Source organism: Rattus norvegicus, chromosome 5 (assembly GCF_036323735.1).
Source record: "Rattus norvegicus strain BN/NHsdMcwi chromosome 5, GRCr8, whole genome shotgun sequence".
In the NCBI taxonomy this organism is placed as follows: Eukaryota; Metazoa; Chordata; class Mammalia; order Rodentia; family Muridae; genus Rattus; species Rattus norvegicus.
Window position 1 is genome coordinate 82,032,498 of NC_086023.1, and position 17,064 is coordinate 82,049,561.

The 17,064-nt window shown below is 44.6% G+C and overlaps 1 protein-coding gene across 1 annotated transcript; it reads right to left on the minus strand.

Annotated features, from left to right (window-relative positions):
• Nucleotides 1–181: 181 nt before the first annotated feature.
• Nucleotides 182–16,686, minus strand: Tex48 (testis expressed 48). The gene is made up of 5 exons (NM_001399330.1): nt 16,613–16,686; nt 5,537–5,638; nt 4,595–4,708; nt 1,489–1,602; nt 182–503 (listed from the first exon to the last, which is right to left on the minus strand). Exons 2-5 carry the CDS (start codon nt 5,538–5,540, stop codon nt 400–402), a joined length of 336 nt encoding a protein of 111 aa, NP_001386259.1. The 5' UTR covers nt 5,541–5,638; nt 16,613–16,686; the 3' UTR covers nt 182–399.
• Nucleotides 16,687–17,064: the final 378 nt, after the last annotated feature.

The window sequence follows — 17,064 nt, forward strand, 5'->3', positions numbered from 1 at the left end:
TGTTGGCAGGAGAGGCAGGGAGGGAGGGTGGATGGGGAGGAGAACACCCTTATAGAAGAAGGGGAGGGGGATGGGATAGGGGGCTTATGTTCAGGAAAGGGAATACATTTTAAATTTAAATAAAAAATATCCAATAAAAGAAAACTATGAGAAGGACCAGAGAGGAGAGACATGTCCTCTGATGCAAACAAGGACTTTAATTGCAGGCAGCCCCCCTCCCTGGCTGTCAGGAGCTGGGGTGACTCGTGCTGGTGGCACAGGGATGGCTCAGACCTCTTCCCTCCTTGTGGTGGAGTTTCTGAATCAGTCTTCATGACTCCTGTCCACTGCCTTCTTCATCCTCATGGAGACCCTCCAGCAGCTGCACAGCTCAGAGCCCGTGTGGTGCCACTAGAACCCTCAGGGTCTCCCGATGATGCACGGTTGGAAGGCCCAGTGTTCCTGGTAGTAGCGGTTTAGATTTTTTTTAGGGTATCCTTTTTGTATATTGTATGCAGTCAGCTCTGAAAGAAGGAAAGCATGCTGTTGGGTGAAGGCCTTTGAGCTAGAGTTGGATGAACTGCATGAGTTCCACGGGCACCCAGGCCCTCTGCAGCTTAGTCACTGGGCCTGGTATTACTCTGCATGGTGGAGCCACTGTCAACAGAAGGTCTTGCAAAGCACAAGACCTAGGAACACAGGACACTTGGGCCCATCCTGGCTTAGATGGTGTCCCCTGGTAGGCTGCTGCCAAGTCCCCTTCCCAGTGTGGATCTTAATCTACTTGATCATGGATGAACCAGAGAGGATCTCAGCTCCTTGCCCTCCATTTAAATAGAATAGGTATGTGTGCTCTTGTAGGAGAATTTACCCTTCAATGGACTCATGTTTGCGACAGGGGCTTGACCTATAGGTAAGTTCTACAGTGAGAAGGTCTAAGTGATCCTTGTCTATCAACGGCCCCTTGAGAATAGAGGCTGCGTCAGACCATCTGGGTCCAGGATGAATTTCCCTCAATATGGCTATCTTTTTTCTTATGGTTGTGCCATTGTTCAAGGTTGGACATTTGTTCTTCTGTGACCCAGAGACATGTCAGCCCAAGTGAGCTCTGCTCAGCCCACTAGCATTTTAACTTATTGCTCATTTGACATGTACCCGGTTGGTTTTGGGGAAACAGAGACCAGTACCAGTGTGGACCTGCCACTCTAGAACTCAGTGTGTAGCCTCCAAAGTAGGAATTAAGTAGACTCACACGAAATACAGAGTCAAGACCATAGCATGGTGCCCATAAGAGTACGAGTGCATGGTCGTGGAATGTCTTTCCTTCCAGACCAGCACCTTCTAATGTAGTGCCTAACTTGGAAAAGAATGGCTAGACTCAGACTCTGTGGCCTCCACAGCATCTTCTGGAGTGTGAACACAGCTGGCTCACATACCCTTAGGACCTGGTCATCAGGACAGAGCCCCCTTTCCCAGAGGTCACTAGCAAGACCTCTTTTGGGGACTCACCTTCATAATCATTGCTGGTGGAGGTGAAGTTCTTTTCTTGGCCAACAAAGGCCTGTGCCTTAGGTCCCTTGAGGTTTTGTTCGCATAGCTCATTCTTCTCAGTCTTCAGCAAATCTGACAAGAGAATTCCATGGAAGTCGTATGGGAAGGCTGAGCCAATCATAGAAGTGAGGGTATTGAACCAACTGAAGCACCACATAGGTGAATGGTGGATATTATGGGATAGGGAAAAATCTGAATCTGTTTCTTCTTTGAACAGATGCTGAACTTAAAAAATACATATTGTTAAAAAATGGTTTATTTATTCATGTATTTTATGCACAACGGTGTTTAGCCTGCATGTATATCTGTTTTGAGACTGTCAGAGTCCTGCAACTGGATTACAAACAGTTGTAAGCTGTTATGTGTGTAATGAGACTTGAAGCTGGGTCTTTTGGAAGAGCAGCCAGTGCTCATAACCACTGAGTAATCTCGCCTGCCCTAAAAATATGTATTTTTTTAAAGCATCAACTTTTTTCTTGTTTCTTACTTTTAAATTCAACACGTGTATCTGTTTCAAAAAGGAAAAATGCTTCCAACTCCTCTCCTCCCAGACACACAGTTTTTCCTTAAGCATATTTTTACCGTAGCTTATTGGATTGCCTGTCCTATGTACGTGGTTCATTTCCTTCATATACATTATATACATTTTCCCCATGTCAGTACATTAAAAAGTAGTAGTTGTATTCACCTTTATGGATAAGTCAAGACTTGTTGGCATTGGAGAGTGGCTCAGTGGTTAAGAGCACTGGCTGCTCTTCCAGAGGTCCTGAGTTCAATTCCCAGCAACCACATGGTGGCTCTCAACCATCTGTAATGGGATCTGATTCCCTTTTCTTGTGTGTCTGAAGACAACTACAGTGTACTCCTATACATACAATTAATAATTCTAAAAAAAAAAGACACCAATTGACTAGTGTGCGTGTAGACATTTTCCTTCAAGTTTTACTCCTATTAAGATAGGAATGCATTATGTGAGAGCCTTTATGTACTTCCAGAGCAGTAACAGAACATCTGAGACAGGCTAAGCCCTCTGGGGCAGGTGTGACAGCTTTGTCCCTGGCTGTATAATGAGCGAACTGACTCTGCTTATGGCACAGTTGTTTTGGATGATAGTGCCCACCTCAGAGCTGCAGTGCAGGTTGAGAGATGCTCGTCCTAAGCCCACTGAGGCATGGTGGGGGACTCACCTAGAGTTGAACAGTGCTGCCCACACGCTGCCGAATCAGAGATTGAACACTGTCACTCTTAGGAAAGGGAGGTTGCATTTTTAAGGTTTTGATCTTCATTTTTAGCATGAAACTATTTTCAGAAGCATTTTAAAAGCTCCCATGGGCTTCCGTATGTTCCTACCAAGAGGATTCGCCTCTGCCTCTTGTTTCATTTCATCTGAGTAGGACTGTGACAGATTTCCACCATAACTCTGTCTTACTGTGTCCCAGTGAGTCTTAGCTTTGCCTACTTTTGATAATAATCCTTTTTTCCCCTTGGACATCACTGGATTTGATCCCTGTCTTTTCTGTCCTAGGCCACCAAAGAAGTCTGTGTTATAAACTGGGGGCTGAGATACCTTCTCTGTTTTCCTCTCCTTCCCTGATACAGAATCATGGGGGTCTCTTATTTCAGAGGATGAGATGAGAAGGAATGGTGGTATGTCCTGGACTTCAGTGAGGAAGAAATACACATTCATTTTGTAAGCCATCAGAACTTCAAGGCTTCTTAGCAGAAGATTTTATTCTAGTCTTCCCATGCCCACCCATTCCTACTCTATCACCACTCCTCTGATTCCTCAAGTGTATTATTATAAAGTGTATATTCCCGTTTTAAAGGATTGGATAGCTGAGGCACAGACAGATTAGGTGACTTGTTCAACCCCTGTGACAGAACTGAGACTCAAAGAGGTGTGTCAGATCCAAAGGCAGAGAACTTTAATGTCATCTTATATGCCATTAGCCTTGTTCCTTAAATTACAAAGTGTATCCAGATTTACCTAGAGACCATGCCAAAACACAGCTTCTGATTGAACAGGTCAGCAACAAGGTTCGAAGATGCACTTTATTTTATTTTGAGGCAGGGTCTCATATAACCTGAGCTGATCTACAGCTCACTAAGTAGTGGAGGATGGTCTTGAACTTCTCATCTCCCTACTCCACCTCCCAAGTTTATAGATATGTGTCACCTCACTCTGTTTGCTTTTAACGTGGTGTTAGCATTGGACCTAGGATTTCAGGCTTGCTAAGCAAGCCCTCTTATCAACAGAGCTACATCCTCAGCCCTAAGGATGCCTTCCAAGAAGCTCTCAGGTGATGCAAGACCTCAGTCCACACTTTAGGCAGCAAACTTGAGCTCCCTTGTCTGTCGGGTATGTTACTAGCTACCTATCCTTCATCTCATTTTAGCTTGCACTTTCTTTCACTCAAAAGTTGAACAGAATAGTTATAAAACCACTCGTGAACCTGAGGCTAGGGAGCATCATGGAAGACGGGATGAAAAGACTCCAAGAAACAGAGTTCAGGGGGTTAGCTGTGGGGTTGTGTTTCTGAGTAATGTCAGAAGCTACATGATAAAGTCTCTGCCACATGACTACACAAACATGGCTGAACAAAGAAGACACCAGTAACCATATCCAAGTGATGGGGGAAAGTCCACAGCCTCGACCCTGCACTAAGAACTATAGGCAACTAGGGGATGCTGAGGACTGGAGAAATAAGTCTTCCTGAGACAACCCTTCCTAGGCATCCCTTTCTACAAAAGGTATTTAATACCAAGTGATCAACCCTGAAAACATACATAGAAGTAGTAGAATGCAGACTGAGCAGTTTCTACTTACGTATTTAGGAATATATGTACATACTTATATGTAACAATGAAAAAAAGGCCATGGATATGAAAGAGAACAAGGAGGGCTATGGAGAGGGTTTGAAGGGACAAAAAGAAAGGTGAAAATGGTGTAATTATCTCAAAAAATAAAAATAAATATAAAAAGAAGGAAATCTGGGGTCTTAGGAGGAAGGTGTTAAACTGAGGTTCAGGGAGGCCAGGCAGGGTGTTATTGTCTGATACCTACTGAAGGTTGGTGGCTGGATCTCTTGGCTTGGAACCTTGGTGCTTTCAATAACAGGTTCCTCACAGTCCCAGCAGCATAAACTGAAGATCTTCGAGGCCAGGGTTTGGTGGGCCGCTGTAGGAGGTAAAAGAATGGGAAATAGAGATCCTTGGATAGAAATTTCCTATATTGGTTAGAAATTGTTTATGACTCTCTGTGGTCAGGAAGCCCAGGTTGGTTCTGTCTAAACTGCTGTGTGGTCTTTGTGAGTGTGTGTGTGTGTGAGTGAGTGTGTGTATATGTGAATGTGTGTGTGTGTGTGAGTGAGTGTGTGTATATGTGAGTGTGTGTGTGAGTGAGTGTATGTTTGAGTGTGTGTGTATGAGTGAGTGTGTGTGTATGAGTGAGTGTGTGTGTATGAGTGAGTGTGTGTGTATGAGTGAGTGTGTGTGTATGAGTGAGTGTGTGGTGTGTGTGTATGTATGTGTGAGTGAGTGTGAGTGACTGTGTATATGTGAGTGTGTGTGTGAGTGGTGAGTGTGTGTATGTGTGAGTGAGTGTGTGTGTGAGTGTGTGTATATGTGTGAGTGTGTGTATGTTTGTGTGTATGAATGTGTGTGTGTATGTGTGAGAGTGTGTGTGTGTGTGTTCATGTGTATATGTGGGAGCCAGAGGGCAGCATCAGATATCTTTGTCAACCACTCTGCACCTTGCATTTTTGAGAGAGATCTCTCAGTGGTCTTGGAAAGAATGGCTAGCTAGAAACTCCCAGGTATCTTTGTCTTTGCATCTCCAGTGCTGGAGTTGCAGGCATTCTGTGCCATGCTCAGCTGTTCATGTGGATGCTCGGGCTCAGACTCAGGTCCCTATGCTTGCATAGCAAGTATTTCTCTGACTGAGCCACCTCTTCACCTAGAAGCCCTCTTTAAGACACGCTGCTTGTGCTATACAAAATCTCCTTACCCATAGAGAGGAAATGAAGGCTCTACTCTGCCAGCTTCGTCTGCAGTGGAATCACCAGGGTTGAAATTGAGCTCAGTTCACTAGGCAGGTCTGGTCTGTTTCCTATACAAACATAAGACCATAGTTGAAAAGCGCTCGTCCTTCATCTGTGTCCGCACTCCAGCTAGGACCCACTGCAGAAGGATCTTAGCTCCTGCAGAAGTCGTTCACTGGTAATCAGGCTTTAGATAGCTCTGTGGTCTACCCCCATTTCTAGGTACATATTCTTGGTGGTGCCTACTTTACAAAAGCAAAGTGTTAAATATATGCAAGGTGACTCTGTAGTGGTAGGTTGGCAGTAATGTGAAGTCAGCACTCCTTCTGTATTCCCCTCCAGACCTCATTGCTTCTAAGTTACTCTAATTCCCAGGTCCCATGGCAACATAGAAGGAAATACATGTCACGTAGATTTTGTGGGGCAATGGACCATGCCATCAGACAGATGAACTTTCAAAGTTCAGAATCCCGATAAAACTCTTAATTGAGAATGGCAGGAGTTCGAACTAGCTCCTGACCAGATTCCTGTTCTAGAGCACATGATCATGACACCCTGCTAAGAGAACCATAAGAACCTCTCATGTAGCATAGAGCCTAGAGTTCTCCATGTTAATGAGGTATCTAGGGGCACCGTGTGTTTAGTCAATGAACATCCCTTCCTAGGCATCCCTTTCTACAAAAGGATATTTAAACTCTGGTTCACCCTGTGTAAGCTGTTTGCATCCTCGTCCACCATAAATAAGGCAGTTTGGACAACCAAGGACTGTTTCCTTTATCAAGGACTGCTGGGGATGGGGAGGCCTTCATCTTACAGAGCCTTGCCTAGTTGTACTGTCGAAGGCCTGTCTGTGTTCCTGACACTCACTCTGAACTAAGGTGGATTACCCCTGCCCTGGGCTCATCAAAGGCCCATGGGCCCCCATTTCCAACTTCTTGTGGTTCCCAGCGGCATCCGGGTGCACAGGAGGATGGGAGCCCCTGTTCCCAACTCTTAGAGGTTCCCAGTGGCATCTAGTTGTCCAGAGTTTGACAGCCTCTGGGGTTACAGCCTCTGTTCCAGCCTCTACTATTTTCACCCAGAGAAACAGGAGCTGAGACCCCAACTTAGACTGCCTCCTCTGAGCGGAGTGTTGGCATCCCATGGGCCTGGCACCCTAGAAGCAAGGAAGAAATGACACTTGGAGCCTCTGCATTTAATGTAGAACCACAGGTTTAATTCCCAGTGTGGACATTTGCCATATGGATTGGAGTAAACCCCTCAGTGGTAAGAGGAGGTTACTCTGAGCAATCCCTCCAAGGATCTTTCTCATGTCTGTAGTGCAAGAATACATAATCTTGGTTTAGTCCCAAACTTCTTTTATATATCAACCTTTTTAGACCCCTAGATATGTCCCACTTTGGCGCTGTGCCAAAACTTTCTTTTAGGGGATTGTTGCCATCGTATTGATCAGGTGTCTGTCATCCCACCCAGCTCACCATGTGAGATGCCTGTCACTGTCACTGTCACTTGTTCCTTTCTTGACTGCTGTATGGGTCTCAGGTACCAACAGCTCTTGCACAAATCATTTCAATAGTCTCTTAACTACTCTCTCTGTTTCTCTTGCCACTAATGAGTAGTGTGAAAGCTAGGATTCCCATGTTAATATATGTCATAATAGTTCTGCTCAATATCTCCAGTGATAGAAAGAAAAGGACATAACAGATGAAGAAATACAGTGTTGAAGAAAAATGACAATAATAGGCATTCTAGTTCTAAAAAAGTCGCAGTGGGGGCCTAAGAGATGAGACAGCAGGTAAAGGTACTTGCTTCCCAGCCTGACCTTATGAGTCCATCCCCCATGGCCCACATGGAGGTAGAGAACCAACGCTCATGAACTGTCCTCTGATTTCCACAAGCATGACATGGCACACAGTATGTGCTCATGGGTATATGTGCATGTGTGCATGAGTACACACACACACACACACACACACACACACACAAAGGGATAAATAGGACACTACAAGTTACACACAAGGAAGTAGAGAATGGAAAAATGTTAAAAGAGTAAGAATAGCAGTGAGTGGGGAGCGGTTGCACAACTAAATTGTTCAGGGCCAGAAGGATGGAGATGGGGCAGTCGAAGATTTTGAAGCATGAATAACACACTCCTCCTCCCCCAATTTTGGTGAAGAACTATAACCTAAGTACTCATAGAACACCAAACATAAAACCTTTACGTTACTCCACACGAGCCAAATAGTGAAAAATTAAAGGAAGAAAAAGCTCTTTCAAGTGTAAAAATCAATAATAATAGTACTACAAAACATACATTTGCATATAAGGAGTAAAAAACCAAGAATGACAACTGATTTTGCATCAGAAACAATTCGAGCTAGAAGACAATGGAGTAACATCTTGAACTACTGAAATAAAAATCCCAGAACACTCCTGGAAACATTTTTCAATACTTAATGGTGAAGTAAAAGCACTCACAAGGAAACAAGGTAAGAATCTGTGCTCAGAGACTATGACTAAAAAGTTATAAAAGTTCTTAGGAACATGTTTGGCTTGGAAATACAAACCTAAAGTAAGCAGGAAACACGGAAAGAAAGACTGGCCTGAGAACTTTATGTAAAAGGGATCTGTTAACCCCCTATTTTTCTCCCTAACAAGTCTTTGTCAGATTCTTAACATTTCTCAGAAGAAACCCCAAATTTCTTACCTGGCTTTAAATCAAACTGTCACATTCTGCCCCCCTCTCCATAGTCAACGGTCTCAAAAAGTCCCCTGCCTTCAATTCTGGTGATTTCTTAATCAATTCCGTTCAAGGCATACTGGTTACTTTGTTGATTAAAAACCCACCAAGCTCCCAGCTCAGAAATTTATGCTTACTTCAACCTCTGACTGGAATTGTATTTTTAGAAATACATTGTTTTTCCTCTCAAGTTTTGTTTTTATGTTACCTTTTTTCCAGGGACACTTCCTTTAGTCACACAATGAAGACTTGTATCTTTTACTGCTAAACCCTGCTTCCATTTTTCTGCCATTTTTGGACTTTAACTGTGTTTACAATCTGCCTTCCTTCAATGGGTCACAGGACAGGAATTATGGACTTGGCTCAATGCTTTTCTTAGTGTTAGCACACAGGGTGGTGTGGACAGTCAGTAAATGATTGTTGAATAAGCCAACCAGCACCAGTTCCTCTTTGTCTTGGGGTTGTAAATTCTCGAGGAAGTAGTACATTTGGTAATAATTTTTGTGTGCCAGGCTGAATCTTGATTGCCTTGTGAGTCTCTCTAAGTTATGCTCTGTTTACTGGTGGGAGCTATCCATCCCCGTCCCTACCCTAGCTCCTGTGGATCGATTGTCTTGTGTGTCCAAGCTCCCCATTTTTCACAATGATCCTCTCACTCGGAGTCCAGAGCCAGATGCTTGCCTCCTCCAACCCCCGACACCTATCCATCAATCTTTGGACTTCGATTTCCCAGTATCTTCTCAGTCTGTCTGTCACCATCTATTGCCAAAACCACAGCCACCATCCCTCCTTACCGACCACTGCCCAACCTTTCTCCTTGACTTCTTCCCCTTTCTCAAGCTAATTACACGGCCAAACTGCAAATCTGATACTATCACTCCTGTGCTAAGGCCTTCAAAGGGGCTCCTCATACCCATGGATCCAATTCCTTCTGTGATTCTACTGTTAATATCTTCCGACTGAGCATCTCTGGCTTTTGCTCACCACACTGTAGCCAGTGCTGGAGGAGCAGTCCTCTTGTTCACACTTCTGTTGAAGGATCCTATAACACACTGTTCCCTGAAACCAGAGATGGCATTACTTTGTGCCTTTACTCCTCAGACTTTAGCCCTCAGCCTGGGAGTTACAGGAAGTTGCCTCTCGAAATTAAGATGAGCTTTCATACCCACCCCTCCTGCCATGTAGCTTAGCTCACAGTCTGTTACTGTATAGTGATTGCTTAACTCAAGCTCACTGCTACAAAACTACATGCTGAAAACATGGTATTTTAACTGCCTGCTTAGTGGTCAACTATTTGTAAACTATTTTTGAGGACCTACTATGTGCTGGGTTCTGTTTGGGGCTGGGTATTCAGCAATGAACAAAATAAAGATGGACAGATGTCTTACTCATGGGAGGCCAGTGGTGACAGGTTGTTTACCTCACAACTTTATTTCCCATGTCCTTAGGATCCATCCTGGTTCTTTGAAAATATTTGAACAAACACGGACCTTCTCTCCCTTCTCCCATCTGATCTTTAATACACACACACACACACACACACACACACACACACACACACACACACACACACACACACACATTTGCATGTAAGTGAGTCTTCATAGTGAGATACACCAAGTAGAATAGACACATGTCTCTATGATGTAGGACTGTGGACCAGGAGGCCTGAGTGATGAATTTAATCCCTTTTCCAATAATCTTTTTGGATCCGCTCCCTGGTGAGGGCTTTTTTTGGGAGGGAGGGGCAAGATCTTAGCCCTGGTGAAGTTCACAGAGCTCTCTTCCATGGATTTTTTTCCCCCAGGATTCATAGCAATAGAAATGTATATAAGACACTTAGATTTTCTATTTAGGAGATCGATCATTTAGCAAACACCTTTGCCATTAATCTGCCTGAGTTTTCCTAGTTGTTCTTATGGTGTGATTTATCTTGTGCACCCGTTCCTTTAAAGTATCCCCAGTTGATAGACAACTGGCCCTTAAAGAATTCTTGGCTGCTTGACCTGATAACCTTCAGTGTGGGTTATATCTTAGAGTTCTGGGAACAGGATAGGACATATAAAAGTCAGTCGAGGGGCTGGGGATTTAGCTCAGTGGTAGAGCGCTTACCTAGGAAGCGCAAGGCCCTGGGTTCGGTCCCCAGCTCCGGAAAAAAAAGAACCAAAAAAAAAAAAAAAGTCAGTCGAGACTGAAAAGGGGATTGAGCTAGCAGAGTGAGAAGAGAAGGCAGTTGGTACAGAAGATATTATTAGGAGACAGTTAAGCCAGGAGAATCTGGTGAGCAGATAGGTTACAACAGTTGTTATAGTTTGGAGCTGCAAGTATTGGGAAAACTGGGAGGAGGGACGGTTTAATCAGACTATTGGGGAACTGAGGGAGGAATGGTTGGGAGAAACATTTGAAGGGACTGGGCTAGAAACTAGAGGGAGGGCTGGCAGGGAGAAGAGAACTAGTTACTGTTTGTAAAAACATTTTATTTCGTGGTTTACACTCAATTTCCTTCATTTATCCAGGCATTGGCCTCATCCTTACTTTTTGTTTGAGGTGGCCTTGCATGCGTGACCTGCAGAAGAATGATTTCCAAAGAAAAGAGTGGGTCCATAGGTCTGACCAGCCCCCACCACAGGTCAGCGTGGAGAGCTCCGGCTTGAACTTCTGCAGCCTGCTGGGCTGTTTACTTAAAGGAAATTGTTGACACTTTGTCTCCCACTCTCTGTAACCTTGGTGAGCACACACTCTGTCTTGTTAAATCGTGAACCAAAGTCACTCCACTTAGCCTGTGCCCTGGGGTGACTTCCGGGTCATAGATCGAGTGGTCTCTTCTACCTACTAGTCGATTAGGTTAAGACACTGTGCTGATGCATTATTCTTTAAAATTGATTGTAGTGTGGATCGCTCCTGTTTGTCATAGTCCCTGTATATTACTTGTCCCATCTTCTTGAAAACACTGTTCCTCACTGCTCCTCATATCCTCAAGTCTAATTTCAAGTCTAATTAATTTCAACAATTTCACCCAATGATGTGGACTTACCAAGGCTATTTTTTTTTCCAATTTGCTCTTAGTCATGATTTTTTTTATTTTATTTTATTTTTTATTATCTTGAGTATTTCTTATATACATTTCAAGTGTTATTCCCTTTCCCAGTTTCCGGACAGACATCACCCTCCCCCCTCCCCTTCCTTGTGGGTGTTCCCCTCCCAAACCTCCCCCCATTGCCACCCTCCCCGCATAGTCTAGTTCACTGGGGGTTCAGTCTTAGCAGGACCCAGGGCTTCCCCTTCCACTGGTGCTCTTACTAGGATATTCATTGCTACCTATGGGGACAGAGTCCAGGGTCAGTCCATGTATAGTCTTTAGGTAGTGGCTTAGTCCCTGGAAGCTCTGGTTGCTTGACATTGTTGTACTTTTGGGGTCTCGAGCCCCTTCAAGCTCTTCCAGTTCTTTCTCTGATTCCTTCAACGGGGGACCTATTCTCAGTTCAGTGGTTTGCTGCTGGCATTCGCCTCTGTATTTGCTGTATTCTGGCTGTGTCTCTCAGGAGCGATCTACATCCGGCTCCTGTCGGTCTGCACTTCTTTGCTTCATCCATCTTGTCTGATTGGGTGGCTGTATATGTATGGGCCACCTGTGGGGCAGGCTCTGAATGGGTGTTCCTTCAGTCTCTGTTTTAATCTTTGCCTCTCCCTTCCCTGCCAAGGGTATTCTTTTTCCTCATTTAAAGAAGGAGTGAAGCATTCACATTTTGATCATCCGTCTTGAGTTTCCTTTGTTCTAGGGATCTAGGGTAATTCAAGCATTTGGGCTAATAGCCACTTATCAATGAGTGCATACCATGTATGTCTTTCTGTGAGTGGGTTAGCTCACTCAGGATGATATTTTCCAGTTCCAACCATTTCCCTACGAATTTCATAAACTCGTTGTTTTTGATAGCTGAGTAATATTCCATTGTGTAGATGTACCACATTTTCTGTATCCATTCCTCTGTTGAAGGGCATCTGGGTTCTTTCCATTTTCTGGCTATTATAAATAAGGCTGCGATGAACATAGTGGAGCACGTGTCTCTTTTATATGTTGAGGCATCTTTTGGGTATATGCCCAAGAGAGGTATAGCTGGATCCTCAGGCAGTTCAATGTCCAATTTTCTGAGGAACCTCCAGACTGATTTCCAGAATGGTTTTACCAGTCTGCAATCCCACCAACAATGGAGGAGTGTTCCTCTTTCTCCACATCCTCGCCAGCATCTGCTGTCACCTGAGTTTTTGATCTTAGCCATTCTCACTTTACCAAGGCTATTATAATGAACTTTTTTTTTTTTTTTTTTTTTTTTTTGAGACAAGGTCTCACTGTGTAGTCCTGACTGGCTTGCAACTTGCTATATAGATCAGGCTTGACCTTGAACTCATAGAGATCCTCCTGCCTCTGCCTCCCTAGTGCAGGGACTAAAGCCATATGCCAATACTCCTGGCCTCTTATGAACTTTGGATTTTAAGAACAAGGGATTTCAAGGGGGACATTAAAAACAAGAGAAGACTGTACGAACTGCTCCACTCGGGGCCACCTTGCCTGGCATGCTCTGGAGAGGAAAACAAAGGAAGAAGAAAGAACAAAAGAAACTGAAAGATCCCACTCCCACTCAAACCTTCTGAAACCTACTTTCTTTGCCTCTTTCTTTTCCCACCCAACTTTCCCCTCACACCCACGTATGCTTCTTTTATAGCTAATAGCTCAACTTTAACACATAACAGCCCCGAAAACTCCTATGTCAGATGCTGGATCCAGTGAGGGAGATTTAAGATAAGAGTTGGCAGAGTGCAAATGTTGAGACTCCTCTCAAATTTCAGAGCAGCAGACAGTGACTGCATCTAATTCTGGCTTCTGTTAGCCACTCACTGCCCTGGAATTTCATATCTGTGCTGAGATGTTTATTTAATACTTTATCATCAACAAAGGGGAAAAGTTATTTAAAAACAGGGTGGAGAGAGACCAGGATATCTAAATAATTTTTGTATAATTAAAGAGCAAAACAGACTTGAAGAACCCCTTTGAAGGCCACTCTTGAGGACAAAGACGCAGAGTCACAAACAAAAGGAAAATGAGTCAATGCTCCAAGCACTTTTGAGGAATATTCTTGGGTAACCAAGAGGTTTATTTTGTATTAAAGGCTCAGACCTAAAATAGTGATAGTTTGAACAGGAATGGCCTCATAGACTCATAGATTTGAATGCTTGGTCATTGGAGAGTGGCAATGGTAGGAGGTGTGGCCTTGTTAGGTGTGTCACTAGGGGTGGGCTTTGAGACTCCAAATGCTCAAGCCAGGCCCCCAGCCCCGTCTCTCTCTCTCTCTCTCTCTCTCTCTCTCTCTCTCTCTCTCTCTCTCTCTCTCTCTCTCCCTCTCCTCTCCTCTCTCTCTCCCTCTCTCTCTCTCTCTCCTCTTTTCCTGCTGCCTGTAGGTCCAGATATAGAATTTTCAGCTACCTCTCCAGCACTTTATCTGCCTTGTCTGCCTGAGTGCTGCTATTCTATGCTTTTTCACCAAGATGATAATTGACTAAACCTCTGAAACATAAGCCAGCACCAATTATAAAAGTTGCTGTGGTCATGGTATCTTTTCACAGCAATAGAACACTGAATAAGACATAAGGAATGTGGGGGGGGGGATAAATCTGAATGGGAAGCATCATCTTCACTTGAACCATTGTTGAAACGCATACTGTTTGAGGTCCATTTCTAGGTAAGTCAGAATCTGATGTTCATATGACACCATTGTGTTTTCCTACCCTGGTGGAAACTAATAGCCTTGTGTCTGCCATATGGGGGTAGTAGAAATGCTTACTTGAGGAGGCTTGCTATTAGGTTGGGCATTAGTCTTTCCAGTGCTGTCATTCCAGGGTTAATCATTCTGTGCAACAAATACTTAGGTGATTTTAAGTGGCTGACTCCCTGGTACCTATTGTAGGTGATGTCTTCTTCCACAGTCTGAAGGACTAGAGCCCTTGACCCTCTGGATCATTTTCACTCACTGTAACTGACACAATCACATAGCCCACACCTGATGTATAACTGGGTAACCTTGACAGCTATGGGTTGTATTATAAAATGTGTTTGTATTTTGTTTTGGCCAACTATGGTGCCTATACTATTGCCAGCACTTTACATGGTATCCTCGTAGGTGGAGTCAACCTAGATCTCAGCTAAAGGAGTAGGCACCCTTCAAAAGTAGATGACTGTGTCTAAATGTCTAGACAATCACAGGTAATTCTGAAAAGCCCTTCTTCTTCTTCTTCTTCTTCTTCTTCTTCTTCTTCTTCTTCTTCTTCTTCTTCTTCTTCTTCTTCTTCTTCTTCTTCTTCTTCCTCCTCCTCCTCCTCCCCTCCTCCTCCTCCTCCTCCTCCTCCCCTCCTCCTCCTCCTCCTCCTCCTCCTCCTCCTCCTCCTCCTCCTCCTCCTCTTCTTCTTCTTCTTCTTCTTCTTCTTCTTCTTCTTCTTCTTCTTCTTCTTCTTCTTCTTCCTCTTCCTCTTCCTCTTCCTCTTCTTCCTCTTCCTCTTCCTCTTCCTCTCCTCCTCTTCTTCCTCCTTGTCTCCTTACATAGGCTGATCTGGATTCCTGCTTCCTTCCTTCTTTCCTTCCTTCTTTCCTTCTTTATTTTTTCTTCCTTCCTCCCTCCCTCCCTCCCTCTTGATCTTTGCAAGTGGAAAGATCAAAGGAGGAGGTGGTGACAGTGGTGAAAATTTGGACAAGCTTTGAGGATCTTCCTACAGCTATGATTGAGAGAGCTGTGGGAGGTGACAAAGAGGGGAGAAGAGGGCATCCACAAATCCTAGGCACAGACCCACTTCCCTGGGAAGATGCTAACAGATTATCACGAGTCATCTTGTAATGAAAGTGCTACCGGCCAATCTGAGGGAAGAGTTGCACACTGGTGTCACCTCATACTAGAAGGTCCTAGATGCTCAAGCACTTCTTGTCTCTGGAGTCCCAGCAGTCTGTAGCCTTAGTGCCTCCCCAGACCCTTATGCACTGGCCAAAAAGCTCTGCTCTATCTGTGGTGCAAACACAGCTCGCTACTTAACTGGAAACCAACTCCATTACTGTGTCATATGTTAAACAGGTCTCTCTCCTTCAAAATAGCTTGTGCACACCCAAGAAAACATAAATATACAAACTCCCTCTCCCTTAAACACGCACTGCATTGTGTACCTTGTCCTTTTTAGTTATAGACCTTGGAGATCACAGCCATTGGCTGTGCTGCAGGAACTTAGAATGGGGCTCTGTGTAGGCTGCCATGCTCCCCATATCTTTACCTGGAAATCCTGAGGATAAGGAGTTGCACATTGCCTACTCTTCAGAGTTGGGAAATCTTTTTTTTTTTTTTTTTTGGTTCTTTTTTTCGGAGCTGGGGACTGAACCCAGGGCCTTGTGCTTCCTAGGTAAGCACTCTACCACTGAGCTAAATCCCCAGCCCCGGGAAATCTTTTAGGGAGACCAGCAATGCACTTACAAAAGCATTATCTGGAAAGTAAATCTTTTTCTGAGGCAGGGTCTTATGTAGCTCAGGATAGCCTTGATATATATTGCCAAGGATGACCTCAAATTTGTGATCTTCCTCCTTTTACTACCCAAGTGTTGGCATTAACGGTGGGTGCCACCATTCCTAGTTTATGTAGTACTGGGGATGGAACCTGGAGCTTCATACGGGCCAAGCAAGCATTGTGCCAACAGAGCTACATCCCTAATCCCTTGGGGTGTAACTCTTTATGATTGCTTAATAGAAAAACAATGTACAGCTTCTTCAAGCCTCAGCTCTTTGGTCTGTAAGCAGAAAATACCATCTATAGCAAAGGGGCTTGTGACCAAGAGTGATGGAATGTGGCCAGCACAGCTTTTTGGCATGCTGTGAAGCCTCAGGATGTAAGGTGATGCTGATGTGGAGGGAAAGCCAAGGGTGGCACAGACTTTCATGCAGTACTATAGCCCATCTCTAGTTGGGGACAGGAGTCAAAGAAGAGGCTCTAGACTTGTCCCAGGGAACTGTGAGCTTCAGGTCTCTGGGGGCTTCAGAACATGCTGACCACGTGAAGGAAGGTCACTAAGGTGAAGCAGGCAGGATTCTAGAGCTGGAGGAGTCACCTAGGCTCGTTCAGCACTGGTGTGGGGAGGTGGCAGCCGGAGAGAGAAACAGGGTAGAGGCCAAGGGAGGATTGTGTCTGATACTGGTAGCAGGTCAATAGGCATCCACAAGTGTGGGACACTGCCATCCCTTTAGTGCGGGATGCCACCCCTCGCACTTTTAAGTCTTACCTTTGAGCCTCACTCACTTGTTGCTGGCAGAGAGGAAAGGAGGCTGTGACGTCACAGAGCTGGGAACCAGGGAATGTTGGTGACAGGGCTTCTGGACTGGACCATAAGGCGGGGAGGAGACAGGCTATTGTGACCTGCTGACCCTCCCTATAGTGGTCTACTTTTCTGTGTGTGTTGCCAAGCTGGTCACCATTGCTGTCCTTCAGGGCACCAGTAATGCACATTCTCCTGTGTGAAATACTTTGAGGGTGTCAGACCAGGAGGGGGCGCTATGGCACTACATGCAGAAAGCATGGGTCGGGGTCTGTCTCCTAATGTCTCTGCCTGTTAACCTCAGGTCTTCATACTTCACTTGTCCTTCTGTAAAATAGGAATAATAGTTATTCGTCCTCTATAAATTTCCAGGATGAAATGACATCAGAGTGATAAACATAGGGCAGGTGCTTGGATGC

What these genes read in the sequence shown, in the direction of transcription:
- Tex48 (NM_001399330.1), bottom strand. An exon ending in GATCCAGCCACCAACCTTCA is followed by an intron (nt 1,603 to 4,594) that starts GTAGGTATCAGA and finishes TTCTCTTGTCAG; the next exon opens with ATTTGCTGAAGACTGAGAAG. An exon ending in CACCAGCAATGATTATGAAG is followed by an intron (nt 504 to 1,488) that starts GTGAGTCCCCAA and finishes TCCTTCTTTCAG; the next exon opens with AGCTGACTGCATACAATATA.